General features: G+C 41.0%; 1 protein-coding gene across 1 annotated transcript; it reads left to right on the top strand.

The window, feature by feature from the left end:
* Positions 1 to 1,823: 1,823 nt before the first annotated feature.
* On the top strand, positions 1,824 to 27,132 carry BPNT2 (3'(2'), 5'-bisphosphate nucleotidase 2). Its single transcript, XM_084773958.1, has 5 exons — positions 1,824 to 2,328; positions 12,866 to 13,028; positions 14,201 to 14,296; positions 20,510 to 20,671; positions 21,841 to 27,132. Exons 1-5 carry the CDS (start codon positions 1,948 to 1,950, stop codon positions 22,107 to 22,109), a joined length of 1,071 nt encoding a protein of 356 aa, XP_084630084.1. The 5' UTR covers positions 1,824 to 1,947; the 3' UTR covers positions 22,110 to 27,132.
* Positions 27,133 to 27,355: the final 223 nt, after the last annotated feature.

Genomic DNA, 27,355 nt, shown 5'->3' with positions numbered 1-27,355 from the left:
CAACACCAGGCTTCCCACTTTTGAGTGTTCCCTGTCTACCACCCAGCTCAGGTTTTGTATTTATTTTGCTTGTTTTGGTTTTTAAATCTCAGCTTGAGGCAGCCTAGGGAGCCTAGCCCAGGCTTTATCTTCCTGCTGGGGTGGGTATCAACAGCCACACCAGGACCTTACTTCCAGATCTGTTTTGAAAGCAAGAAGCACCATGCTGTTTCCTTGGGCTCCCCTGCTGTCAACCACGGAAGGATCTTCCTTTTATTGAGTCATCAGGACAGTTGATTTTCAGATGACCTCACCTTAAAGCTCACTTATCATCAGCAGGCAGGGAAAACTAGGCAGTCTAACTATAGGTAAATTCTAGAGGTGCCTAGTCAGTACAGAGAATTAAAGGTCAGGCTCCATAGGACTTAACAAGCAAGGGAATTCCACAAGTTTGGATACTTGTAGTTTTTAAGGTGACTAATATTAAAATCTACTTTAAACCAATGCATATTAGCTGAGTAGCAAAATGGGTTGGGTTTTATTGATTTTATGTAAGTATTTCAACATTTGGGAATTGTACTTTTTATTTATGTGTTTGTTTGTTTTTGAAATTGTTTCTCATTCTCTAACCTGGGCTAGCCTAGAACCTTTCTGTGGCTCAGGCTAGCCTCAAACTTGCAGCAGGCCTTCTGTCTCAGCAGAAGGTTTACAGGCGTGAGCTAGTTAGTATATCATCAGATGCGCTTTTAAAAACGAGAAGCTTAGGAATACTTAGCACTTACTAAAATATAGAATTAGCTATTATCAGTGATCAGTGGTATTGTAGGCCGCAGTTATTTTCTCTTCAACGCCATCAGTATTATACCACATTGGGTGGACATTTATTGCCGCACAATGATTTTACCTAGAAGTACTTTAAATCAAGCGGTCCGGGTCCCCAAAACCTCCCTGTTTAACCTCTGCACTGAATGTGGGGCTAAAACCTCCGTGGAAAGGAGAAAATCCTTGTGTGTTTCCCCTAGTAAAACTCAGGCTCGGTTAAGGCTGCTTCTCAGCTTCTTAAGAGCATGGTAAGTTTCGACAACGAACAATCTGCATGTCAACGCATAACCATTTAGACCAGTGATTCTCAGCCTTTCTAATGTTGCGACCCTTTAATACAGTTCCTCATGGGGTGACCCCAACCATAAAATGATGTCTATTGCTACTTCATAGCTGTAATCTCACTACTATTATGAATCGTAATGTAAATATCTGTTATGCGACCCCTGTGAAAAAAATTGGACCAATCCCAAAAGGGTCCCGACCCACAGGTTGAGAAACTCTGGGCCTTAAGAGGGTCAGTAAGAGGAAGAACTAAGTGACAGTCCTCCCTCAACATCAGCCCCGCCCACCTTGGAAGCCTGTGAAATGGTGTATTAAAGCATCAAGCACACAGTACTCCTGTCATGGGGGAGGCTCAAGTAGGTTCGTTTTAAAATGCCTTTTCTTCTTCCTTTGAACAATCAGAGTGATAGGAATCCACAGTCACTGTGACTCTATTTCAAACACAAGAGAGACAGATGTGCTTCAAACTGCTGTCTGATCTTCGCTAATTTCCGGAACTCCCCTTGGCCGCCTCCTCCCGGCCCCGGCCCCCAATTATGGGACCGCCCCAGGGAGGGGCCTGTTTGGATATTCCCCGCCTCCTATCCCCATCCCCGCCCGCCCCGCCCGCCCCCCCGCCCCCCCCCCCCGTAACCCGGATATACACTCTTGCTACCCTTTCACCTCGCGGCCATTGGCCTATGCGGAAGGCCGAGCAGCTGGCTGCTGGCTGCACGGAAGGCGCGTGGGGCGCAGGGTGCTAGGCGGCGGCGGCGGCGGCTTTCCCGGGGCGGTGATGGCGCGCGTGGGCGCGGGGAAGCGGGCGCCGTTGTAGCAGACTCAGCGGCGGGCCTGAGACGGCCCTAGCTCCGGACTCGCGCCATGGCCCCCATGGGCATCCGCCTGTCCCCCCTGGGGGTGGCCGTGTTCTTCCTGCTGGGGCTCGGGGTGCTCTACCACCTCTATTCGGGCTTCCTGGCCGGCCGCTTCAGCCTCTTCGGCCTGGGCGGCGAGCCTGCGGGCGGGGAAGCTGAGTCGGCGGTGGATGGCGGCTCGGTGGACCTGCGCGAGATGCTGGCTGTGGCGGTGCTGGCGGCCAAGCGCGGCGGCGACGAGGTGAGGCGGGTCCGCGAGAGCAATGTCCTCCACGAGAAGTCCAAGGGGAAGACGCGCGAGGGCGCCGAGGATAAGATGACCAGCGGCGACGTGCTGTCCAACCGCAAGATGTTTTACCTGCTGAAGACGGCCTTCCCCAATGTGCAGGTAGGTGCGGGCTGGGGGGCGCGCTCGGACCTGCTGAGCAGGGCTTGGCGACGCCGAGGTAACATGTCCCAGAGTCGTGCACACAGGACCTGGGGGGCCTTACAGCTTTCCCACTCGGGGCCACGCTCCTCCTCCTCTCCCTGTTTGTGGAGGGCGTGTGTGTGTCCGCGCTGGGGAGAGCTGGGTGAGCTTTGATGCCTGCTGACGAGGTAAGAGGCTACTTTCTAAGTGAAGGGGCTAAAAACCAAAGGGCCTTTGTGTTCTGCTTTTTTATGCCTTGAGGTGGTCATGGCTGTTAAATCCATGTTTTCTAACAGACAATCCGGCCAACTGGAAGGCCAAGGCCTGTGGAAATCTTTAGTGTGCAGAGAGAGCATCGGGAGGGAGGGGATGTGATGTGCTCGTGAACTGCCGAAGCAGTAGTTGTAGGAAGACCCAGGTTATAAGTACTGTGTAGTTTGGGCTGCCTTTCAAGGACACATTTGGAGATATGCTTTCTTGCAATTTCATTTCTGTGTATCCTCGCACTGGAGAATCATATTTATGTCAGAGAAATTAACATTACCTTCTCTGTGATAGGTTTCTTGGATAGGAGTTGACATTTTCTTAATCTTGACTTTATTTTCTCGTGGAATTAATCGCATCAGTATGGCTGCGTGTGTGTGTGTGTGTGTGTGTGTGTGTGTGTGTGTGTGTGTGTGTGTGTGTGTGTGTTTGCGCGGGCACTTCTTGCAGTCTCTTAAAATAGGCCAGGCCGACCTGGAACTAGGTTCTTGAGGACTGAGTGCTGGGATTACAGGTCTCTGCAACAACCTCTGACTTTAAAATGGCCCTTTCCCACCTGACTATATTTCTGGGGGAAGGGCTCAGCATAGTGTAACAGAATCTAAAATGTATCACCGAACAGTAGGTAGGTTTTTGCCTTCTAGAAAGAAAAGTTGCTTCCAGCAGTTTCATTGTTTAGATAAACATTGGATTTCAACTATTAACTTGCTTAATACCAGATATAATTGACATTACTGCATTTTTTTCAAATGTGTTCCCAGACATAACACGGAATAGTTCCATGTTTTTCTTGTACCCTTACCCTTTTATGTCTTACCAAGGCAAATAACACATACCGTTGTTTGTCGTTTGCATCTAGATATGAGGTATACTTGTGAAATACCTTTGCCTTCTCAAAGTACATGTACTTCCCTAAAAGTTAGTGGAAGAAATGGGAGTTTGAAGGAGGTTGATAATATGATATTTATGTAGTCTGTAATGAATACATATAACGTATTATAACTACCAGCTCAGATAGGGGTCACACAGGACTTTATTTGATTTCCATAGCAAGTTTTTAAAGTATACTTTATTTGTGCCCATTTTGCAAATCAGTGACCGGGTGCATGACATTCCAGAGCTTATGTGAGCCCCTCTTAAAGAAAAAACAAAACAATTATTAATGTAGTGACAATGAATGGAGCAAGCACAGCTGCTTTATCTAAAGTTAAGTTAGCTGCATCGTAAGTTTTGAAGTGTGTGTGTGTGTGTGTGTGTGTGTGTGTGTGTGTACGTACATGTAAGTGCTCAACTTTTCACATATTACCCAACAAAAAACGATAGCTGCCAAAGTTAACACTTGACGTCTTATTGAAACAACACTAAGCTTTTGGATTTCAGATGTTGACTCAGTGCCTTAATAGAAACTAACTTCTTGTGGCTGAATCTGTCTGCCTCAGTGTTCAGGTGAGGTGTTGACTGATGTATCAGAATGTTCTGTTTATTTGGGACTTGTAATATTGAGCTACCTCCCTTTACTCCAATTTATTACACTAGAAGCCAAATGGAGCCATTTAAGAATTAGAGGGCATAGTGCCACATATCTTTAATCTTAGCAGTCAGAAGGCAGAGGCAAGAGGGTCTCTGTGAGTTTAAAGCCAACGTTGTCTACAAAGAGAGTTCCAGGTCAGCCAGGGTGGTTACACAGAGAGACCCTGTCTGGAACCACTAGCGATCCCACCCCGCCTTAGGTTTGGTTGTTTGGATTTTCCGTTTCCCTCTCTTCCACTAAGAACTGTCCTCGATGCTGCTTGCTTTTGAAGCCTCTCCCGTTAGTTCCTTTCCTAATGCAGAGTTAGCCATTTAGAAGGAAGGCACAGCAGCTACCTCTCCTTCCCTTTAAGTCTTACTGCCTTTCAAAATGAGAGGGGTATGCTTTCTTTTCCTTTCATACTTTCCTGTCTGGAGTTTGAAGCTTGAGTTTGCCTCTTTGATGGTCTTGCCTTACTAGAATATAATGAGAGTCACTCTAGAGCAGGGAGGTGTTCCCCAAGAGAGCCCAGTGACACTTGATGTTGCGACACCCAGGGGTAGAATGCTGTTATCAAGTGGATAGGATAAACGTTGTCCTACCATGTCCCCAAACAGCCCTCCACGGCTATGAGTATCTAGTGTAGTTTGTGAGAGAATGCTCAGATAGACAGCTCCCTAGAGGTGCATGCTGCCCAGCCAACCAAAAGTGTAACCTTTGATTGTTGGGCTTCCTTTTGTCATCAGTTTTTCTCAGGCCATGCTTCTACAGTCTTAGAGGAAGCTGCTCTGCCTCCAAACAGTTGGGCAGTACTTAATTTCACTCCTTCAAACAGTAATAATTGAAAGCCGTCTTATACCTGCCTGCCTGGACCTGGGTAAAAGCAATATAGGTGATATAACAAACTCCACTCTTAACATCTTAACTATAATGCTTTGGACAAATGGAAGACCACACAGAGTAGATAATCCGAGAGTTAGGGAGCAAAGTGTTAGTAGGAAGTCAGGAGGTTTTTTAAGTGAGTTGTGGTTGTAGGTGAGACAGATAAGGACAATGGGTCTTTAGGGATGCATAAAAATGACTCAACTGGACCTGCAGCTTAAGGTAGAGCTTCTACAGCTGTGGAAAACTCTAGATTCAATTCCCAGTTCTGCAGGAGAAATGAATGGAAAGAAACACCTCTTTTAAAGGAAGCACTTTTAAAAAGATTTGTTTTGATTGTGTGCGGGTGTTGGTTTGTATACATAAGCACAAGTGCCCTCAGAGACCAGAGGTGTTGCATCGCCCTGGAGCTGGAGTTAAAGGCATTTGTGAGCTGTTGGATTTCGGTACTAGGATCTGACATCTTAAAGTTTTAATTTATTATTTATTCTTGCAGTTCTGGGAATTGAACTGAGTACTTTACACGTGCTTGGCAATTGCTAAAGCACTCAGCTATATTCCCAAGCCTGAAGCCTGAACAAAGACTTAATGGCAGCCCTTTGCGCACTTGATTAGTTAACTTAGTGTGAAAGTGTCTTTGTAGCATGGTGTAGAAGCAAAGTTGATAAGTAGATGAGGAAATAGAGGTGGTGCACAATGGCAAACCTTAAGTTGGGCCTCTGAGTAATTGGCTTAGGTGTTATATGGCACTAAGAGTCTAGTTTTGTTGTTGGGCTTTTTGTTCGTTTGTTTTGTTGTATTTGTTTTTAAGATCTGAGACAGTAGTGGGTGTCTAATTGTTACAAAGTTGTGTTGAGGAGGCAGATGGTAAGAAAGGGTCCTTTACAAATGAAAATAGGACAGGTATGGGGGCCATTTTTATTTATACATTTTGAAAGTAGCCATTCTCCAGAGAAACACCTGATGGCTCTTTGGGAGGCTGAGAAGTCACACTGTCTCCAGTCTGCACAGTGGAGGCCCGTGGAAGCTGCTGGTGTGGTTCAGCTAAAACTCAAACGCATAAGAACTACAGACCTCATGGTGTAAGGCTTAGTCAGAGAAGGAATAGTCCTGTCTCAGCTCCAGCAATAGTGCTGAAGGGACACATTTCCTTTTTCCTTTCCCTTTTGTTCATTCAGGTTTTCACAGGGTTGAGTAAGATCCATTAACGTAAGGCTGAAGAACTACTTTACTGCCTCTCCTCTTTCAAAGGCTAAATGTATCACAAAACACTGAAGTTACACAGAAATAATGTTTAGTCAAAAATCTGGTTACCCTATCATCCATTATAGTGCATACACAAAATTCTGTATGATGTTATGTCTAAAACCATATTAATTACATAATGGTTTATGGATAAATATGCTAGGTGGTTGAGTCTTCTAAGGGCTAAAATCTCCTTCAACCCCAAATTAACTGAACTATCATAACTAATAGCATCAATTGTGTTTGGGGCCCTGAGCTTTCATACTACTGATAAAGAATAGTTTGTTTCCCCTTTCTGGAGTCCAAGTTACAAGACTAGCCTGAATACCTGTATATATGTATATATGTGTTATATATACATATATGTGTGTACAATGTTCTAAACTTAACAACCTTTGTATTCAATATATATGATTGCTGATCCCTCATTATTTGCACAAACTATCATCTCTACTATCTATAGCTGCCTCATATATATCACAAAAATCTGGGCACCCTGTTACCCATTATAGTGTGTGACAGGTATGTAAAACTGTATTAATTCTTTGTTAAGATTTTTGTATCTTCAGGTTTCCGTCTTCCACTTCACTGTGTTATTTCCCATGCCTCCTATATTACTCCTATCTCCCAAGCCACTGACAGTTTTTTCCAGATTGCTCTTCCATGTTGAGGTCTAGAGGAAGAGAATTAAACTAAATAGAATCATACATGTAAGAATTTATTCTGCCTCTTAAACTGCTTAGAATATAAGATATGAAAGAGTAAATGCATTCATTGGGACTGGGTAGGCGGTTCTATGGTAATACAGTCCAGGGTAACTTCCTCATAGTGTGACTCTGACCCGGTATGTGTTGTTAATGTGTGGTTCTGCCGTATCAACATGGCAGAGAAAAAGGAAAACTAATCTTCTTTTTGTCAGCCAAGAAGTAAGATGTGTCACATTTTTGTCTACATTTCATTGGCTAGAATAGCTAATGTTTTTCTTACTGCAAGGGAGATGGGAACTGTGAGCTTTCATATGCCCAGGAAGGAAATGACAACTGTTTTTTGTGAGCACTAGACAGACTTACATAGAAGACGAGCTAGTCAAAAGAAATCTCTGCTTACTAACTTAAGGCTAGTAAACAACTATGTCAGGTAAGTAGTTACCAAGAATGGGTGGAAACTGTAAGACTAGGCGTAGCCTGTGGTCAGTTTGCAATTTTCTGGTTTCTAAAAACTTTTTATATCACCCTCTCAAATCATAGGTTTTCCATTCCTATCATAAATGACTTCTTTGAGAGTAGCCAGACTGGGGTAAGAAGGAGTGGTAGTAATTGGTGAGAACTGATGTCTCTAGGAAGTCAGAGGCTTTTTGTGATTTTGCTATACTTAGTTCCTGGTTTAAATCCAAGGACATGCGTCATCAATCAGGGAGGCTTTATCCAACAGTTCATGAGAGCAAACCCAGACCCACAGCCAAACACCCGACAGAAGAGGAGAGGAAAGGATTGTAGGAGTTGGAGGGGTGAAGGGCACCACAAGAACACAGCCCACAGAATCAACTAACCAGGGTTCATAGGGGCTCACAGATACAGAAGCAACAGTCAGGGAGCCTATATGTCTCTGAGCTAAATCTCTGCGTATATGTTAGGGTTGTGTAGCTTGCTGTTCTTGTAGGACTCCTAACAGGGACAGTCTCTGACTGGTCTGCTCTTGTGACCCTTCACCTCATACCGTATTGCTTTTCCTAGTCTTACTGCATCTTGTTATGCCATGTTTGGTTGATTTTCCTGGAAGGCCTGCTCTTTTGTGAAGGGAACTGGAGGAGCAGTGGATCTGGGATGGGGAGGAGGGGACTGGAAGAAGTAGAGAAAATGGAAACTGTTTTCGGTTGGGACGTAATGCATGAGAGAAGAATAAATTTTAAAAAAATAAAAAGAAGAAGGGAAGCTGTGTAGCGGTAGTGATTTTTGTGTGTTTTATTCATTATTCTATTTCAGTAGCCAGAATAACTTAGAGTACAACAAATTGTTTGAATAAGTGAGTGAATATAATATAGAACATGAGAAAATCTAAAGGCTATTACAGGAATCAAGTGAGGGAATAGTCATAGTAACTTAACCAAGTATTTTCGTGAGAGACATGGTGACTTAAACTTGGGAGGTAGAATCTTCAAGACTCAAGGACAACTGTGTCAGTGTCAGTGGAAGGAAACAGCCTTAGGTAGCCTAAGGGTTTTCTTCAGAGACCTCTACTCAGGTAGAGCTGGGATCCTTCAGCAAAGATCTTTAGAAGGAGTGAGTATGAAGCAAAGGAAATTAAATATTTGTTGCTAATATACCAAAATGCAATTGATGATTTTTCTTCAGGTTTTTTGAGTTGTCTCATTGCTTGTTAGTCAGCTACGTATCTTGGTTTGTTCTTCCATTCTAGCTGTTGTGTCTTCCCTGCACTGTTCCTCTTATAAGGGAATGCAGTGACTTGGTGTATCTTCCCTGCACTGTTCCTCTTATAAGGGAATGCAGTGACTTGGTGTATCTTCCCTGCACTGTTCCTCTTATAAGGGAATGCAGTGACTTGGTGTATCTTCCCTGCACTGTTCCTCTTATAAGGGAATGCAGTGACTTGGTGTATCTTCCCTGCACTGTTCCTCTTATAAGGGAATGCAGTGACTTGGTGTTGCACCCATTATGGCTTCCGTTATTCTAGTGCCTTTCACCCCAGCCATGCTTGCTTCCCAAGCGCCTGCTCTGCTCCCTTTTAGGTCTTAAGTCAAACGCCACCTTTCAGGTTTCGCTGGCTCACCTGGTTTTTGTTTATTTATAGCTAACTTTACTGCAGCATAGTCTGTATATCATAAAATTCGTCCAATTCAGGTATATAATTCAGTCATTTTGGCAGGTTTGCTAATTTGTGGAACTGTCACCATTACTCAGTTTCATAATGTTTTCTTTGTCCTTATAATAGTCCTTTTATTTTTCTCCCTGCCCCAGGCAACTACCAGCCTATCTCTCTTTATCTTTGTGGACCAAAACTCAATAAACTCTTAGGCTACTGTGGTTCCTAAAGCCTTCCTTCTTTCACAAAGCCCCAGGGATACCCTGTCTCCTACCCAGCATGGGTGCTGGGGATCCACATTGCATCAAGCACTTTACCAACTGGGCCATCTCTTCAGCCCCATTAGCCTAACCTTTAAAGTGCAGATCCTAATTTCTTTAAATAAACAAAATTCTAAAACATTCTTTGACTAGTACAAATGACAGAGTATATAAAATAGGCATTAACAGGCTCACTATTTTTATAATTTTTATTCTCTGAATATTTCATATATGTATACATTGTATCTCAATTATATCCTCTCCTCACTACCCCAGTCCAACTCCTTCCATCACATTGCTCTTCTAACTTTGTGTTCTTTTATAATTATTTATTTTAACCTACTAAGTTAAAACAAAAACAGTACTGTCCATATGCACATGGAATGCCTGGGCTCATCTACTGGGGCATAGACATTGGCCACTCTACTGTAGAGAAGATAGTTGTCCTTACCCATTACCCCAGGAGCCACCAACTGCAATTAGCTTCTCAGCTAGGAGTGGGGCTTCTGGGTGCCCCTGTCTTCTCCATGCTGGATTTTTAACTGGCTTGCTCTTGTGTCAGTAGCCAGTGCTGCAACAGCAAGTCACATGTAGAGGACAGTGTTTCACTGTGTCCTGTCTGCCTCCAGGTCTTGCATTCTTTATACCCCCTCTGTCTAGATGTTCCTGGAGCCTTGGTGGGGACAGGGCTGCTACGTGACACTCTCATCTATAGCTGAGCACTCACTGTCATTTTTTCTCTGTGCTTTGAACAACAATGTGTCCCTGAATTACCCACTATCTGCTGCACTCAGTAAAAAGCCTCTCCAGGACAGCCAAGGCTACACAGAGAAACCCTGCCTTAAAAAACAAAAAGAAAAACAAACAAACAAAAGCCTCTCTGACCAAGGTTAGAGCATCATAAATCTATATAAATAAAAATGTTTAGGGTTTAGTGAGATGTTTCAGTGGTTAAGAACAATCGATCCTATGGCAAAGGACCCAGACTCAGGTCCCAGCATCCACATGCCTGCTTATAACTCTCTAACTCAAGTTCCAGGAAGTTGAATTCCCTCTTCTAGCCTCAATGGGCCCACATGTGGTACAGATAATACATGAAGATACCCACAAAAACATAAATATTTAAAAGATAATTTGATAACACCAGTTTCAAAGCCACCAGTGAGCGCTCTTGTTGGCCTACGGGCTCCCTATCAGTAGGCTTTGACCGTGATCATAGCAGTAAGCTCACGATTTAAAGCAGTCATTCTCCATAGAACAAGATAGAGGTCTATTATTTGTTACAGCTGGAGACATTTTTGGTTTTCAAAACTTGAGGGATACACTTAAGGTTTTATAGCCATCTAGCCAGGGCTGCTGGAAAACAGCCTGCAGTGTGCAGGGTACATAGCTTCACAACACATTTATTCACTCAGAGTAATCAGGGGTGCCAAGGTGGAAAATGTCTATGTAAACACATCTTAACAGAACTCTTATTATACAGAGCACTGCATGTATCCAAATATATGATAGTTTATGGGAAGTGCTAGTTCTAAAAGTACGTTTGTTGAAGGCTGTAGAGGTGGCTCAGCAGTTAGGAGTACTTGCTGTTCTTAGAGAGGACCCAGGTTTGGTTCCCAGCATCCACTAGGTAACTCACAAACCATCTATACATCCACGGCAAGGAGGTTCTATACTATCTTCTGGCCTCTGGGGCACCAGGCACATGTGGTAGCACAGACAGGCAAAAATACATGAATTAAAAATACATTTGTCTGTATTCTTTCCTCACTCCACAATTTTATGTATTTATTGTAAATCAGATTTATTTTTAATTTTTTTCTTTGTCTTGTTTACTTACTTTACATCCTAGTTGTAGCCCCATTCCTCCTCTCCTCCCAATCCCACCCTCCCTCCTTCTCCCCCTTTCCCCCTCCCCTATTTCTCAGAATAGGGGAGCTCCCCCTTCCCATCTGCCCCAACTCATCAAGTCACACCAGGACTGAGGGTGTCCTCTTCCCCTGTGGCCTGGTGGGTCAGTCCTGCCAGGGGGAAGTTATCCAAAAGCTGGCAACAGAGTCCCATGTCAGAGACAGCCCCTGCTCTCATTATTAGAGGACTCACATGAAGTCTGTGCTACGTATCAGCTACATCTGTGTTGGAGGCCTATGTCCAGTCCATGCATGGATCAAGACTGGTGCTTCAGTCTCAGCAAGCCCTCTGGGTCCCGGTTAGTTTCCACTGTTGGTATTCTAGTGGAGCTCCTGTCACCTCCAGGTTCTTCTCTCCCCCCCCCCCCACACACACACACTTTTCTACAGGAATCCCTCTGTATCCCTGTTTTTGGCCATGAGTCTCAGCATCTGTTTCAAAGCACTGCTGGGTGGAGGCTCTCAGAGGACAGCTCTGCTAGGCTCTTGTCTACAAGCATAGCAGAGTATCATTAATAGTGACAGGGGTTGCCTCCCTCCCATGGACTGGGTCTGGCAATGGTTGGACATTTTCTCAATCTCTGTTCTACCTGCTCCGCCTTTCTCCCTGCACATCTTGTAGGCAGGGTAAACTTTGAGTTGGTATTCCCTCCCTCTTCTAGGAGTCTTATCTAGTTGGGGCAAGTCACTTTCTTACCCTCTGATGCATCTTTGATATATAGTTAAAAGGTAATTAGGTGCTTTTGATTTCTTATTTCAACTTTATTTAGATGTTGTAATGTACTAGATTATCCATTTAAGAATCTTCAGGATTTCTTTCTCTCTTTGCTTAAAGGTATATTTTATACCACCAATTTCCTCAGCCATTTTATGCCTTATCACTCAAATTCTCTGCTTTTAAGGTACATCCTGTGTATAACTACATTGCTGATGTTCTATTTGCTTCTAAGTGTAGTTGCTGTGTCTGATATTCTAGAATATATCTATTTTCATACTTTTGATTTTTTTTTTAGCTTTGTTTTTAAAAAATGAGTCTCATTTTTTAATGAGTTAGCCTAAGGTGGCCTGAGACACAGCCCACACCGCATCAGCTTCTCCAGCATGGGGCTGTAGACTTGGGCCCCAGCTTCAGACCCTCAGGACTTTGACTCTTCATTTAGCCTTGAGTAACTCACTTTGATAAATATATTGGAACCTTGTCTTTCCTTGTGTCTTCATTACCAAAACAATAAACTTGAATTTAGATTAGAAAGTATTTGAAGATAAGATGTCACTGAAATGTTTTTAAAAATGCTTTTTTTATATAATTTATTTAACTTGGGGCTAGAGAGATGGCTCAGTGGTTTAGAGCACCGCCTGCTCTTCCGGAGGTCCCGAGTTCAATTCCCAGCAACCACATGGTGGTTCACGACCATCTGTAGTGTGATCTGATGCCCCCTTCTACAGATAAAAACGCTCATATACAATAAATAATAAATAAATAAATCTTTAAAAAATTATTTAACTTCTTATATTTTAAGGCTTTCATTAATAAAAATTATGTGAGTTCTCTGAGATGCATTTTTGGGATTTTAGTAAATAATAGTCATTTTCTTCTTTGTAACTACCAACTATTTCCACTGCAGATAAATACTGAGGAACATGTGGATGCGTCTGACAAGGAAGTCATTGTATGGAATCATAAGATCCCTGAGGACATCCTAAAGGAAATAACTGCTCCTAGGGAGGTTCCAGCAGAAAGTGTGACTGTCTGGATTGATCCACTTGATGCTACACAGGAATACACAGGTGAGGCTCAAATGTGAGATTGTCACTTTATATTAGAGAATGTAGACCAAGGCAGACAGCGTGTACAACAAGGTTTGTGTATATGGTTACACCTAGGACCTTTTCCAGTTAGATTTTTACAAACCCAGTTAGATTTCCAGACAAGCAGGCTAGGTTATTAAAGTATCATATGGGTGATTCTCACTCTTGTTTCACATACCATAGCTTATTTCTCTACTAACATTAGCATATTCAGCATCGGAAGCTCACTGGATATGACAGTGGCTCCAGCATGCTGTCAGACACCCAGGGCTAAGAAACAGTACTAGCCAGAATACAATATTTACTTTGGATATTGGGAATTCCAAGTTTTATTATGTACACATTTGGTTTGACTTAGGAATTTAAAGTTGTAGATTTTATAGAACCAGAAAGAGAAAAGTAGCAAAACAAGATTATTGCCACCAACCCCCAAAAACACACAGTCATGCTATTCTTGCCCAGCTCAGGCCTCATCTCTGTGGTCCTACCTCATACTTCCAAGAAGTATTTAATTCCTGCTTTCCCTTTCCCTGGTATATGTTAAAGTTAGTTAATTTGTCCCACTATATGGCAAGACCCCATAATATGATAGTTTCTACTTTTTCATCTTGGCATCCAGTATACTGAACTTGAACTGTAATACATGCTCAATAGACTGTTACTATTGAGAAGAAAGAGAAGACACAGATATATACTTAACAAAACTATTTGAGTAAAAGTAGAAACACAGAATATTGAGCTTATTTGCAAAAATAATTCTGTAAGTAACTGGCCTGAATACATAATAACTTATGTGCATATCTCTCTTTGTACAGGACGATTTAAACTTCTCATTTGATTTTTAAATTTGATTATAAAATTAAAAATTAATTTATATCAAAAGATGGATAATTGTTACCTGCACTGTACAGACTGGGAAACTAAGCTTAGTTGACATGAATTTGCCCAGAGAGATGGATGCACTGAAATGATGGGCTGGGTGAATAACCCACACAGCTAAGTCTTATGACTACTGAGCAGCTCCTGTCCTTCTCCTGGGGTGGCTTAGCTTTTGACAGGGGTTTCACACATCGGAATTCTAAGGAGGGAAACATCCTATTGTGTCCTAAAATTAAACACTTTAACAGCCGTGCCTTTGTGTTGTCTCCTAGAGGATCTTCGAAAGTATGTCACCACCATGGTGTGTGTAGCTGTGAATGGCAAACCTGTGCTCGGAGTTATTCATAAGCCGTTTTCTGAATATACAGGTATGACATATGTGAGCACCTTTGAGAGGCAGCAGTACTGAGCTGTTTGTCTGCAGTACTCAGCCATTGTTCTAGGGTTTTACAAAGTGAAGTGGGCCCCGCTCCCATCCTTTTACACTACTTCACTGACTACCATGAGGATTTTATGGTTGATGCTGATAGTATGTGACAAAATACAGCTTCCTAAAAAATCTGTTGGAATACTATTAGGTAGAGACATTCACCAGCGAGCTGTCTTGTGGTTCTTTCAGGTTGTTGTTGTGGAGTTGAGGCCTAGGACTCTTATACTGGATTCTGAAGTAAAGCTGTACAGTTGGTCTAGCCAAGTCTGTGGTATTATACAGAGCTCAGTGTGTGGTAAAGAAGAGTGACACACATCAAGGATGGAGAGTCGCCTTAGTGCCCTTGCTCCTCCATTCTTCATACATTCATGTGTGTTAGTTTCCTACAAAATACAGTAGATCAGGTCAGTGCTGGCTATGTTGTGAGAAGGCATGGCTGACTCTATCAATGGGTGACTCTTATTTAGTTAGCCTATGGACTTTGCTGGTAGCCCTGCTAATGTCAGTAGATGCAGGGAAGGTATTATACTACGCTTACTCAGCAAGGCTGCCTTGGGGTCTTCCGGTCTTCTAAGGTATGAGTAACAGTCTCATGCTCACCATGACACCACAAGTTATTGCTGTTGTGAAGGAGTAGTTAGTTTCCTTCCTTGTGCCTTTTGAGGGGTGCGACACAATTTGTTCTATATTCTTTTCTAATCCAGGAAACTAAGTGTCCAGAGGAGATTATAGAGTAGCTGTTACTGAAGACCAGGAGCACACAAGTGGCCTAAGGCAGTATGGAGAGGGCAGAGATTGCAATAGAGCCTGGACTCAGTTCAGACTTGGCCAGCAGTCTGCAAAAGGCAGGACACTGGCTCTTCCTCAGGGCCCCTAGCAGCCTGTTGATGCCAGAGCTGTAGTTTTAGACGGTTGCATTCAGAACTGTGGAAAAGTGGTGGTCTTTTATTGTAGGACCTGGTTTGCACTTACCTAGAATAAAGAAGCTGTATTAGGTTTCTATTGCCATGATTAAAAAGACATGACTAAAAGCAACTTGGAGAGGAAAGGGTTTATTTCACTCTCTCTAAGTATAGTTCTTTTTCATCAAGGGAAGATGGCAGCAAATAGAGCCTGGAACTGCAGCAGAGGAGGAGTGCTGCTTACTGGTTGCCCTCCATGCCTTGGGCAGCCTGCCTTCTTATACCTCCTGGAACCACTTGCTCAGGGGTGCCACTGCCCACAGTTTTGGGCTCTCCCACATCGAACAGATTATGCCTGGCTGACTTGCAAATCTGGGAGTTATTTTCTTTATGAGATTCCCTCTTCCAGGATGACCCTAGCTTGTGTTAAATTGACAAGAAAGAAAAACAACAACAACAAACAGTAACCAGTATGATGGCAGAAGTCTTATTTTAGGAACAACTTGCTTCCCAAAAGGTGATTGTACATCAGCAGCAAAGAATCCTTTTGTTTTGTGAGCAGCTGACATATCTGCTGTTAACTTCTCTTGGAGGAAGAAGTACAAACATTGTTCTCCAGGTTAAGAGAGCAGTTGACAGACCAAACAAGGATTTCAGCTACGCCTAGCTTGACGAACCCTAGATCTGGGGTGCTTTATTGTAAAGTTACTTAGAAGTTGTGGTGACTCAAAAACCAGCTGTTAGGTGACAACCTCACAGAGACTGTCATGGAATCCTATTGGTTAACCTAGCCTCTACATATTCTATTACCACCCAAGAGCAAGTGCTCCTGGGGGACTGATGGGAAGTAAGGGCTGGCGGGACTCCCAGATGGAAGTCCTGTGGCCTTCCCCTTCTAGCAGGGATTCTTCGAGTACAGTATGCCTAGCCCTCACTGTCTTATAATTCGCATTTTGTTACCATAACTTTAGGTTAAAGGTACGTCTGCTCCCCCAGGGGAATGAGTGCACATGTTATGCCCAGAGGATAAAACCGTATTGTACCACTTACCCATTATACAGACGCAAAAGTGCATGCCAGTCAGAAAACAGTGTGAAGAATCAAAACTTACAAAATTATATATGTGTTGCCATCCATTCCTAGGTGGAAGGTTTGGTTGCTCAGCACTTTTCAGTAGCAGTATTTTCAGTATTAGTGTTTAGTATTGACGAGCACCAGGGTAAAGCATGGTTCTCAGAGGTTAGCTGTACTTGACTACAGTAGAACTCCTGGTGGGAATTACTGTGGGTGGCCACTGGAATAGAGTTAATCAGAATTCTTACCACTTGTTTGTAATTAATTTATTGATCTTGAAGTTCGTAGAAACATATTTTTTTCATTGTATTTTAATGAAAGAATGTGTAAATATACCTAGTAGAAACTTGTAGCTATTAAAAATATGTCAGAATTATATGTAGCAAACTATTGGTCTCTTATTTTCTACTTTAATTGTGTTTTGGATCTGTTTTGGATTTTCTGTTTGTTTAACAGGATGTTACTGTGTAGTTGGGGCTGATTCTGAATTCAGGCTCCTAACTCTTTCTTTATCATATGTAAAAAGCAAGGCCCAGGGAATGGGAATCCAGCATCAATTCCCATTTCACCTATTAACTTACTGTGGCTCTACGGTTTTCTTGTTTTGTTCTTTGTTTGTTTGTTGGAATAAGAAGCTCTGGGAACCTGTGCCTCATGTAATAAGATGAAACCAAGATTTAATGACTAGGACTGCAAGTTGTTTTTGCCTAGTACAGAGACTAGCTGGGACACACCATTCATTTATCTTCTTTGCGCATCTTCTTATATAGACAGAATTACTGTAAAGGAGAGAGCCTATCTTGAGCTTTCAAACAAACCATTTTTAAAGAACAGGAAGATTTCAAGTTCTTTCCTTAGCCTTCATATGCTTGTTTAGTTTTAAAAATGAGTCACTATAATTCCCATTGTATGTTCCTTTCAGAGTTATTGTGGGGCTATATAAGTATATATCAATATACTTTATAAAGTAGAAAAAACTCAAAAAAACAAAAACAGGCATTAGGTTTTGGCATCACTAAAACATACCTAGTTTTTGGCCTTACTTGCTGAGCCACAATAGCCAGATTTACATTCTGTGTAGCTAAATGCAGCCCTGACTACTGCAGACTGAGGAGAAGGAGCCATTGTCCTTTTGCCTTAGGTCCCATGTACCAGGTATTAGGAGATTGCAGGTAGGGGATGCTGCCTGGTCCCAACTAGGCTTTTCTTTATCTATCATAACATAAACACACTTTGTAGCTGTTCCTTCCCTTTCATCTAAATCTAATTTAAATATGTGTATTCTAGCTGGAGAGATGGCTTTCTGGTTAGGAGCGCTTGCTTGCTCTTCTTGCAGAGGCCCAGTCAGTTCCCAGTGCCCTTATTAGGTGACACCTGAAACTCCTGCTCCAGAGAACCTGTACTCCGGTCTGGCCTCCTAGCACCTGTGCTCATGTGTACAGATATGCTCATAATTTAAAACTTTAAAAATGTACAAGTAAGTGCTACAAATTAATGTATTGCATATTTACCATCAAGTGCCTTTTTAAATTCTGAATTAGTAGCTGCTAATCTGCTATACAATACTGACCCCTAGAGCTAGAGTATTGGAAGTTCATTTCTTAGTAAAACTGAACAGGTAGCAAACCTTAATTAGAAAAGAATTTAGAGAATTTGAAGACTTTCTTCTCCACCTTTTGAAACTTTTTTTTAAAATATTACAAACTCAAAATTATGATAAGTACTCATGAGCTTTTTTTCTCCAGTGTACTTTAAAAGTTACAAGTATTCTATCATCCCCATTCCTGAAGTGGACTCATAGCTACTTACTTAAAACAAGCTCCTATCAAGTGGATTTTTTAGGGTGGGTTTCTTCCAGCTGCTACATTGCTGCCCTGTGTTCCTATGATAGGTAACAACTTCTTCCATCTGTTACGTTGTGGCACTCTGTTCTTGTGGGGGAACAGCTCCTAGCACTTCTTAGCCCCTTGTCCTTCCTGGCTTTGGAGGCCAGGCCACTTCTCCCATAGGACACCAGTCTTCTCAGAGAGGTGACAGCCACTGGCTGCTCCTCCTTAGGGGGCTTTATCTCCTATGGGGTTGCGGGGCTTCATATTAGGCACTTGCTTTAGTTTTGTTTTTTTTTTTGTTTTTGTTTTTTTTTTTCCCTTTTTGTCCTGTTTGGCCTTGTTCCTAGAAGGTTATGGCTCTAGTTGGCTTTCCAAATGACAGAGATGGCTTCTTCCTGTTACCTCCTTGGGGTCCATTTCTTTTCTAAGCCTTTTCCTTGAAGTGTTTTATTGACTAATTTCAGGTCAAGAAAGAACCTTGGCTCCTATTAGCTGGGTTTTCCCATCAAAGAGAGTGCTCCAATCTCTTAGCACTTTCATAAACATGTTGAAACTGTATCAGGCAGTTTCTACTATTTCCTGCCTTCTCGTTTATTTCAATTTGTTCCTGTCCTCTGTTTCCTACTTAATCTGTAGTGCAGATGAAAGGGCTTTATATTTACTTTTCTTGTGGTTGTATAGCTTTAGAAGGAGGCAGCCATCATCTGTGGTGATTCAGAGATCCAGACTTTCCTATTTTCCCCTGTTGTCAGGAATAAACTACATTCATTGATAACCATGGCACTCCATAGTGAATGGATGTTAGAATAGCAGTCCAGCTGGTTTACTTCTGATTAAGTTTGCTTTCCTGCATCGTTTGCACCATAGCGAGGAAGAATTAAACCCAAATATATATTTCAAGTTATCTCTAGACGCCGCCCCCCCCTTTTAAGCTGCTTTCACCACCACCCCTACCTTCCTCCATACTTTCTTTTTGTCTGTCTTTCTTTGATTCATTCTTTTTGAGATAGGATCTCATACTATATGCCAGAGTGGCTTTGGAATTCACTATGTATCCCACAGTGGCCTTGAACTCTTAGTAACTCTCCTGCTTCAGCCTCTCAAATGCTGGGATTATAGGTGTGACCCACCATACACTTGGCTCTTTATTTTTATGTTCTGTTCTACTTTGCTTTCTGTTGTGATAAACACTATGACCAGAACTACTGTAGAAAGGAAAAGGTTGATTTCATATTGGAAATTATAGTCCATTATCAAGGACAACCAAGGAAGGAGCTTGAAGTATAATCCACAGAGGAATTCTGTTTCCTGGCTTGCTCTCAGGCTCCCACATTCGCTTCCTTTCTTAAACTTTTATTTATGTATCTAAATGTGTCTTTGTGCCACTCACAGACATACGAGTGTAGGAGTAAGGGTTCACACAAGGCTAGAAAAGAGGATCAGATCCTTAGGGTGGAGTTACAGGCGGTTGTGGGATACCTGACATGGATGCTGTGAACAGAACTTAGGTCCTGGGAGAGCAGCAAGTCCTCTGAAATGCTGAGCCGTCTATCTCGCCAGCCACTCGGCTACCTTTCTTACACAGCCCAGGCCTGTGAGCCTAGTGCTGGTACTGCCCATCGGCTGGACCCTCCTACATTCAGCAGCAGACAAGAAAATGCCCTATAGATGTGCCCATGAGCCAGGTTCATAGAAGCAGTTCTTCAGCCAACTTTCCGATTTCACAAGTATGTCAAGACATGCTCCATGATAAGATAGACTATAAACCTAACTCCCTTCTCTAACTCTTTTGTGTCTTCAAAGCCACTTGGAATGAGTATTATTACAAGTAAATGAAACTGTGAATGTATTCGAAGTAGGAATAGAAGACGAACAATTTTGAAACTTGAATTATCTGAACAGTGTGTTCTCGTAACAGATTATCCTCCATAAATCTAACTTTGATGTTGACCTCAGTGTGTAAGATATTTCTTAAGTGTTGTGCAGGTGTGAAATTTTTGAAGGGAGGGAGGAAAATGGGTTAGGTATACCTAGAAATTGAGTTACAAGATTTAACTCAACAGTAGAGGCTCATCTGGTAATGGGGAGAGTACCAGAATTCTTATACCAAATATTTGATAGCCATTCTAATTGTGAAGGACACAGAACACTTAGAAGCTTTGTTGCAATGCATGCCTGTTATAAAAAAAAAAAGTTACTTTTGTACACACAAAAAGGAAATGCTTTGATGAAAATGGTTAAATCTGTAGAAAATTACTTTTTCAGTTGCGTAGTTCAGAAGATTGTAATCTGTTGTCGAGCTGTAAAGCTTCAATGCTGTTAATGGCCATCTTATTTGCTTTTCAGCTTGGGCAATGGTAGACGGTGGTTCAAATGTGAAAGCCCGTTCTTCCTACAATGAGAAGACCCCGAAGATCATGGTATCTCGCTCGCATGCAGGGATGGTCAAACAGGTTGCTCTTCAGACATTTGGAAACCAGACTTCAATCATCCCAGCTGGTGGTGCTGGTATGTTCCTTCTGCTTCTCCCCATCTTGTGGTTCCATAGTTTGTTCCCAGCATGGACAAGATTTCTCAGGAGACCAAACTGTCCCATGCATGGGCACAAAATAAGGAGGCAATGTACTTTAAGACAGGCTCTCAGACTCCAATGAGTGGAATTGGATTACCGTTACCTATGTCAGAAATCAAGTCTTATGATGCCTCCCCCTAAATTAACACAAAAGCATTTTGCCACTAGTGTACACCAGCAGGGTTGCTTTTTATATGACTTGATTTCAGAATAACTGTCCTGTGTGTTTATGGTGAACCTGTGAGGAAGAATTGAGCTGTGGCAAAAAGCTGCCAGGTATCATCCTAAGGATTGCTAGAATGGTGAATCCCTGGACCGCTGACCTCTTCAACTTGTATATCTGGGATGATGAAGGAAGTCTTGTTGTAGTCACCAGTTTACCATGTATCCTCTGCTCTTTTACTACTTGATATAAATCAGAACCTACCGGAGTTCTAAACAGGGAGAGTAGTACATATTCCGATATTGGGAGCCTCATGTAGTTTTTGGCATATTATTTGATTAAACCACCTACTGAAGTATTTAATAATTACTGTGAGATGTCTACAAGAGCAGAACATAATCTAGATTTGGCTTGAAGGGGCCATTTGATGAGTGATTATCATGTCAGAAAAAAATTTTAAATTCAGATACATAAATCAAAACGTGAAACATTTGTGTTGTAATCTCTTCAGCAATGCTAAGGTAGAAGTAGTTGCAGAACAGGCGGGAGGGATCAGAAGAACTAGATTCTGGATGTGGTATAGTCCTTTCCGCATCATCACCATAGTCCTTGTCTTCCTTTTATTCTTCCTCTTCTTCCTGCTTCTCCTCCTCATATGCAGGTGCTGCCTCATTAATTAAGTAGGGTAGTACTCTTTTAAAATAGGTGAGACTAGCTTCATTGCTAAATTTATTTTGACTGTACTCTTGTTATATCCAGCCTAATATTGCGTTTGTTACTTGTAAACATGATTATGTTGGGAGATAATTTTAGATTTCGGCAAAAGCAGTGTGGAACACTCATGAAGACCTCATCCTGTTACCTTTAACTGTGTACTTGAGAAGTTTACACACTTTGTATTAAGTCATTTGAGTAATGACCTAAATTCTCTTTGTCTTTTAGGTTATAAAGTTTTAGCACTCTTGGATGTTCCTGATATGAGTCAAGAAAAAGCAGATCTATATATTCATGTGACGTACATCAAAAAGTGGGATATATGTGCTGGCAATGCCATCTTAAAAGCCCTTGGGGGGCATATGACCACTCTGAGTGGTGAAGAGATCAGTTATACTGGGTCTGATGGCATTGAAGGGGGACTCCTTGCTAGCATCAAAATGAACCACCAAGCTCTTGTAAGAAAACTTCCAGATATAGAAAAGTCAGGACATTAGCATTCCTGAGCACAGGGTGCAGCTATTCCGGATGTGAGTTGTTCGGCCTGAACTGTTGGAAGCTTTGGCGGACTGGTGGAGAAGGTGCATGGTTAAGGCCATCCTGGACCTTTGGAAGTACTTATGAAGCACCAGAGACTTACTTTCCCTGTAATAGGATGCAAAATCAGGGAAATTAGGTTGCTTCATTTCTCAAGTATTGTCTTTATTTTTGAGACTATTTTCATACAGTTGTCATACACAAGGCGCATATATATATGTGTGTGTGTATATATATATTTGTGAATTAAAATCTAGAGCTGAGTCTACACTGTTACGAGTCACCATTTTCACTCAACAAATGATGATTCTGCACTGTTGATACATACAGATTGGGTTTGAGGAAGGCTTTGGTTTGTGTAAATTTGAGATTGTGTCTTATTTACAATAAAGTCATTAGTAATTTTTACTCCTCAGATGGAAAGCACAAGAAGTCTCATTCATTAATATACAAGTCCATATGAACAGAACAAGCTCTGCTCATCCACCATTTCTATGGATTTAGTAGGAAAGGCTTAGATTATTGTCTTTGAAATTTTACTAACAGATTCACCAGCTGGTAGAAAATATAGACAAATGATAGACTCCATTAGAATTAGAATGTTCTGTGAATGTGTGTTTTGTTTTGATAAGGAAAGTGTATCTATGGTTTCAACATTTCTGGGATGTTGCTGTTGATTTTCTTTTTGCCATAAAAGGTGCCATTATTCACCCTTTCTCTACTGACCAGGGTTTAGTTTTTACTTGTAAAGTGGTTTTAGGTTTCAATATTAGCACCATGATTTGCTATATTTCCTCTTTAGAGATAAACTGCGATGTAAGACACTATAAGAATAAATGATTCTGTAATAATTTAAAATTACTTGACATATGGATTGACTAGTTTTAGTAATTTTGTTTTAGTAAAAATTTTAAACCTTGCCAGGTTTATCTGTAGATGTTCTTTTATTATCAAGAATGGACACGGTTCTTTTTTAGCTATTAATAGACTTACTTAACATAACTAAATTTTCAAAGGAATGACCTTTGACACAATTTTATAGTTTCCTCATTGATAATTTTTTTTTTCACTTAGTTGGAAGAGTGTGGTTAGAAAAAGATACAGTGGCATTTGTCATGTTGCTATAACTTAAGAACGTGCTTTCTGAGCTGTATTAGTTGTATTGCTATAACTAAGTTTGTTTTCTGGACTGTATTTGTTGGAGTGATTTTTTTCTTCGTGTGATCGAGAAGACTGATATAAATAATCAACCGTGGTTTTTCATACGGCTTTGATGCCCTTAAAACTTTAGTGAAGAATTTCTCGTATGTCCTTTTCTTAAAAATGTAAGCCTAAAGAAAATTTCTATTTATTTTCCTATTTGAGAGGTAAAGCTGAACAAAGAATGGGCATTCTAGCCTGATAGGCTGCAGGGGCCCAAAGCCCATCACTCCTTAGCAGTGGGCTGAACCACACGTTCTTTCCCCCACACTTAGCAGCTGGTAACAAGTACACTAGATTGGCCTTCATGCAGTGAAAATTCCAAGTTTTTGGTAGTTAGAAACTTGGTGTTTATTTAATAGGACTTGTGAGTTTTTAAAACAATTTCAGACACCTAATCTTAACCACTAGATAATATGACATGAGAAAGGAAATCCTGCTTTCTCTGGAGTGATCGCAGAAGCAGAGTCCTGTGATAGGGGCATTTGTGGCCATTGTAATATTTCAATGCAGGAAATGGGATTTAATTGGATGTTTTAATGTGCAAACTTTATCATTCAGTAGAAGCAAAATTAGTTCATACTAACAAGTATGATTGCTTTTTTTGTGTTCATTAATACATATAACTAAGGATATGAAGAATGCTGTGTATTGTGCTCAAAAGTTAAGATGATGGCTGAGAGATGAAAGTATTTTTGTAATTTGTTCATGTTGTCTAGTTACTAATGATTTTATGTACATTTATAGACAGTTCTTTTTTTTTTTTTAAAGTTTTGTCTGAGAACCAATGTATATTACAAAGAAAATGGTATTTATTTACATGAGGTATTATTGGGCCAGAACGTACTACCTATGGAGTATTGTGATATCTCTCAGAATTAACGTTAAATTGTTTTATTTCCAAAACATACAAAATTAGCAAGTTTATATTTAGAAGCTCACCTGTTTTCCCCTTAGTAGAAGCAGAGACATCCACAGTCTCATTGGTAACCTCAGCTGTTTGCTGCTCAGCCACCCATCAGTCCCTTAGCTGTCCCTGCCTCTTTTCTCCTTTCCAGCTCTTTCTTAGCTAGGATGCCACCTTGCCCCTGCTTAATGCCAAATTCTTCTCTTAACTCATCCTCTTCATATTGGCCATTGTACAAGTAGAGTTGAGACTGTTGTTCACAGTGTTCACAGTGATCAATCCTGAAAGAGACTTAGTTAACCATTATTTTTAAGGCTTCATGAAAAGCAAAGATTACCTTGGAAACCAAAAACTTTTCATGCTGTTATGTAAGCCCATTTGAAGAAACCTGCTTTTTCTGTTGGTTTTTGTTCTTACATCACCCACCTCCACTTCAGTCATATTCTACCTCCACTACAAGACAGTCATTTCCTTCATGATTTTTCTCCTTTCTCCAATTTTATGTTTTTGTTGTTTTTTTTTTTAAACTGAAACACTCAAATGAGGTACTAGTGACATATAAAGAACTGACAAGAGCATCTAGATTTATGTTTCTGTGGCAGTTGTGGGGATTCTTCATTTCCTGGGGCTCCTTTGGACTGTCCCCCAGACTGTGTCAGAGGAAACAGCGAGGGCCAAGCTTAGGAAGAGATGGAAGATGCAGAAGCTCGGGAGAGAGATGAGTGAGGATGAGAGCCTAGCATCCTAGTTCCTGCCCTTCCCCGCTCTCAGATGCTGAGTTCAAGAAATGTGATGGTACCCTGGCTGTGAAGGGGCAAGTGCGGCGGCCTGCCAAGCATCTTAGCTTTCTCAGTAATAGTTGGAGGTGGCTGTCCTGGGATAACTGGAAGGTTAAAGCAGGAACTGTTAGGATTATTCTGGCAACAATTACCTATGGTGGCTGTGGAGATCATTGCTGTGTAGAGATAGTAGTTCTTCATTTGGGGTCTGGATTAAGATGTGACTGCTTTTAAATTGTGTGCAAAAAAAAAAAAAATTTAAAAACTATCTCTGGGTTTTTTTCCTTAAGAAAAAAAAAGTTGTGCCTTAAATAGGGCATTGTATGTTAATAAGACAAAACAATTTTTTTAAGTAAGTGGGGAAAATAGCTCTTTCCTATTAAATTTTAAGTTCTTTTAATGTTTTTTATATCAGAGTTGGGTGAAAGTCATTAACATTAAATAAAACTGATGAGTTATTTTTGCATAATGTAGCATTTATAGTTGAAGTACATTTTTCTAAGAACTGGATCATGGTGTATATAAGTCTGAAATGATGTTTCATCATTTGGTTTTTAATTAAATGTAAGACCAGAATAGATTGCGTTTTACAAATTTTACTTTTAAATAAATTATTTCAGACAACTTGATATTTCTTTAGTCTTCTGGAGTAATTCTGGCTGAAAAATAGCTGTGGGTGGTAACATTTCGGTGGTCTATTGTTGTGACATAACCGTTCCTGATAAGGAAAGGATCCCAATCTTGATCAGCCACAGTTTTGACAGCTGCTTCACAGTAGTGAAATTCAGCAATGGCATGGTCCTGTGAGGTGCTCATATGTGTAAATTGCTCTTTTTTATCTTAACAAAACCTGGCAGGTATATATATGTATTCTGACAATGTTGACAGTGTTTATTATTTTTTGAGTTGGGCGGTAAATTAATTTAATGAAAGAAATGAGATGTTTGCCTTTGAGATAATAGGAGACAAATTCTGAAGTTAAGGATGACGAATAATACTAAAACAACTGATTATATATTATGTTTGTGGTCATTCCCTAAAGTATTATGTGATGTTTGTTCATAAAGTGCAAAAGCAGGGGTGTGATATCTTGTCAATATACTTAATTAAAATTATTTTAAGGTACATTTGTCATTCTGGAGAAACTTGTTCTCCATATTTTTTTTTTCAAGCTAGGAAAGAGATACTTATCCTGAAAAAAATCTCATGTTCCCAAATATGGCCTTCAGCCTTCATTACGTGTAGCGATTTGGAGAGGGACTCTTCCTGGCCTGTACTGGCAGTGGCAAGAACTAGCCTTCGTAGTCTAACAGGGTGTCTGTAGTGATGGACTGTCCATTGCTAGGACTTGTTCATATTGACAGTACTGACTTGAGCAGCTTATCCCTGTGTCACCAGAACTGTGTCCTTTTCCTGATCTTTTAAATGTTATTTTGATCTTCCTGTTAATCCATTACTTAAAATGGGTCAACAGTGAGAGAAATTAAGATATTTTTACCTTTGAATAATTCTTTCTTTTCATGTATATATATGGCCATGGAGGAAGTAGCCATTTCCTTTTATAGAGATGCCACATTTTTTTAGCAGGCTCTGACCTGCCAACCCACTCCACCAGTTGCAGTGGAGCCCAGTGTCCACTGAGCATCATCCAGAAGAAATGTCTCCATCCATGGCCTTAGAAGAGTGCTTTATACCTCACCACACCACTTTTATAAATACTGTTAGTGCTCTTGATAAGGAGATGGAGTGTGTCTGATTTGTGTGTTTGTGTTTTTGCCATATCCCCAATACCTAGTGTCTTGCACAAATTAGGTGTTGAATTGGAATAAAGGGTCACTACTAGTATTAGCATGCTTCATGTCTCAGTAGTATAAACTAGTTGTTTCCTTTGCTGATATTTGTATCACCCTACACACACTAAGTTGTTTTTTGTTTTGTTTTTTAAGTTTTGCCTTTCCTCTAGATACTACCCCATGGTCAATTAACTGTATAAAATGTGATTGCTTCCAGTGACATAATTATCCCAAACCCTGCCCTTGAATATACTTTGACAAGTTAAATTTGGATTCTTCAAATAAATTGGTCATGTCTGAAAAACTTAGTATGTTGTGTGTTTCTCTGCTATCATTTTACCTCTACTTTTTAAAAATGTATAGTTCTGTGGCATTAGAAGAATCTACAGTATTGTTCACTCTTTGGCATCCATTTCCAAGACCTAAATAGAGGCTTCCATCCTACCTTTGCCCAGACACTTGCTGACAACTTGTCTCTGACAATATCTGCTTGGAAACTGGGATTCTCTGCTGTTATTATATACACA

Source organism: Acomys minous (assembly GCF_964271855.1).
Source record: "Acomys minous genome assembly, chromosome: 1".
NCBI lineage: Eukaryota > Metazoa > Chordata > Mammalia > Rodentia > Muridae > Acomys > Acomys minous.
This window is presented reverse-complemented; position numbering and strand designations above follow the sequence as displayed.

Bases quoted from the DNA above. Each gene is read 5' to 3' on its own strand.
- BPNT2 (XM_084773958.1), top strand. From the start codon at position 1,948: ATGGCCCCCATGGGCATCCGCCTGTCCCCCCTGGGGGTGGCCGTGTTC. The intron at 13,029-14,200 runs GTGAGGCTCAAA...GTTGTCTCCTAG, and splicing joins TGCTACACAGGAATACACAG to AGGATCTTCGAAAGTATGTC. The intron at 14,297-20,509 runs GTATGACATATG...TTTGCTTTTCAG, and splicing joins GCCGTTTTCTGAATATACAG to CTTGGGCAATGGTAGACGGT.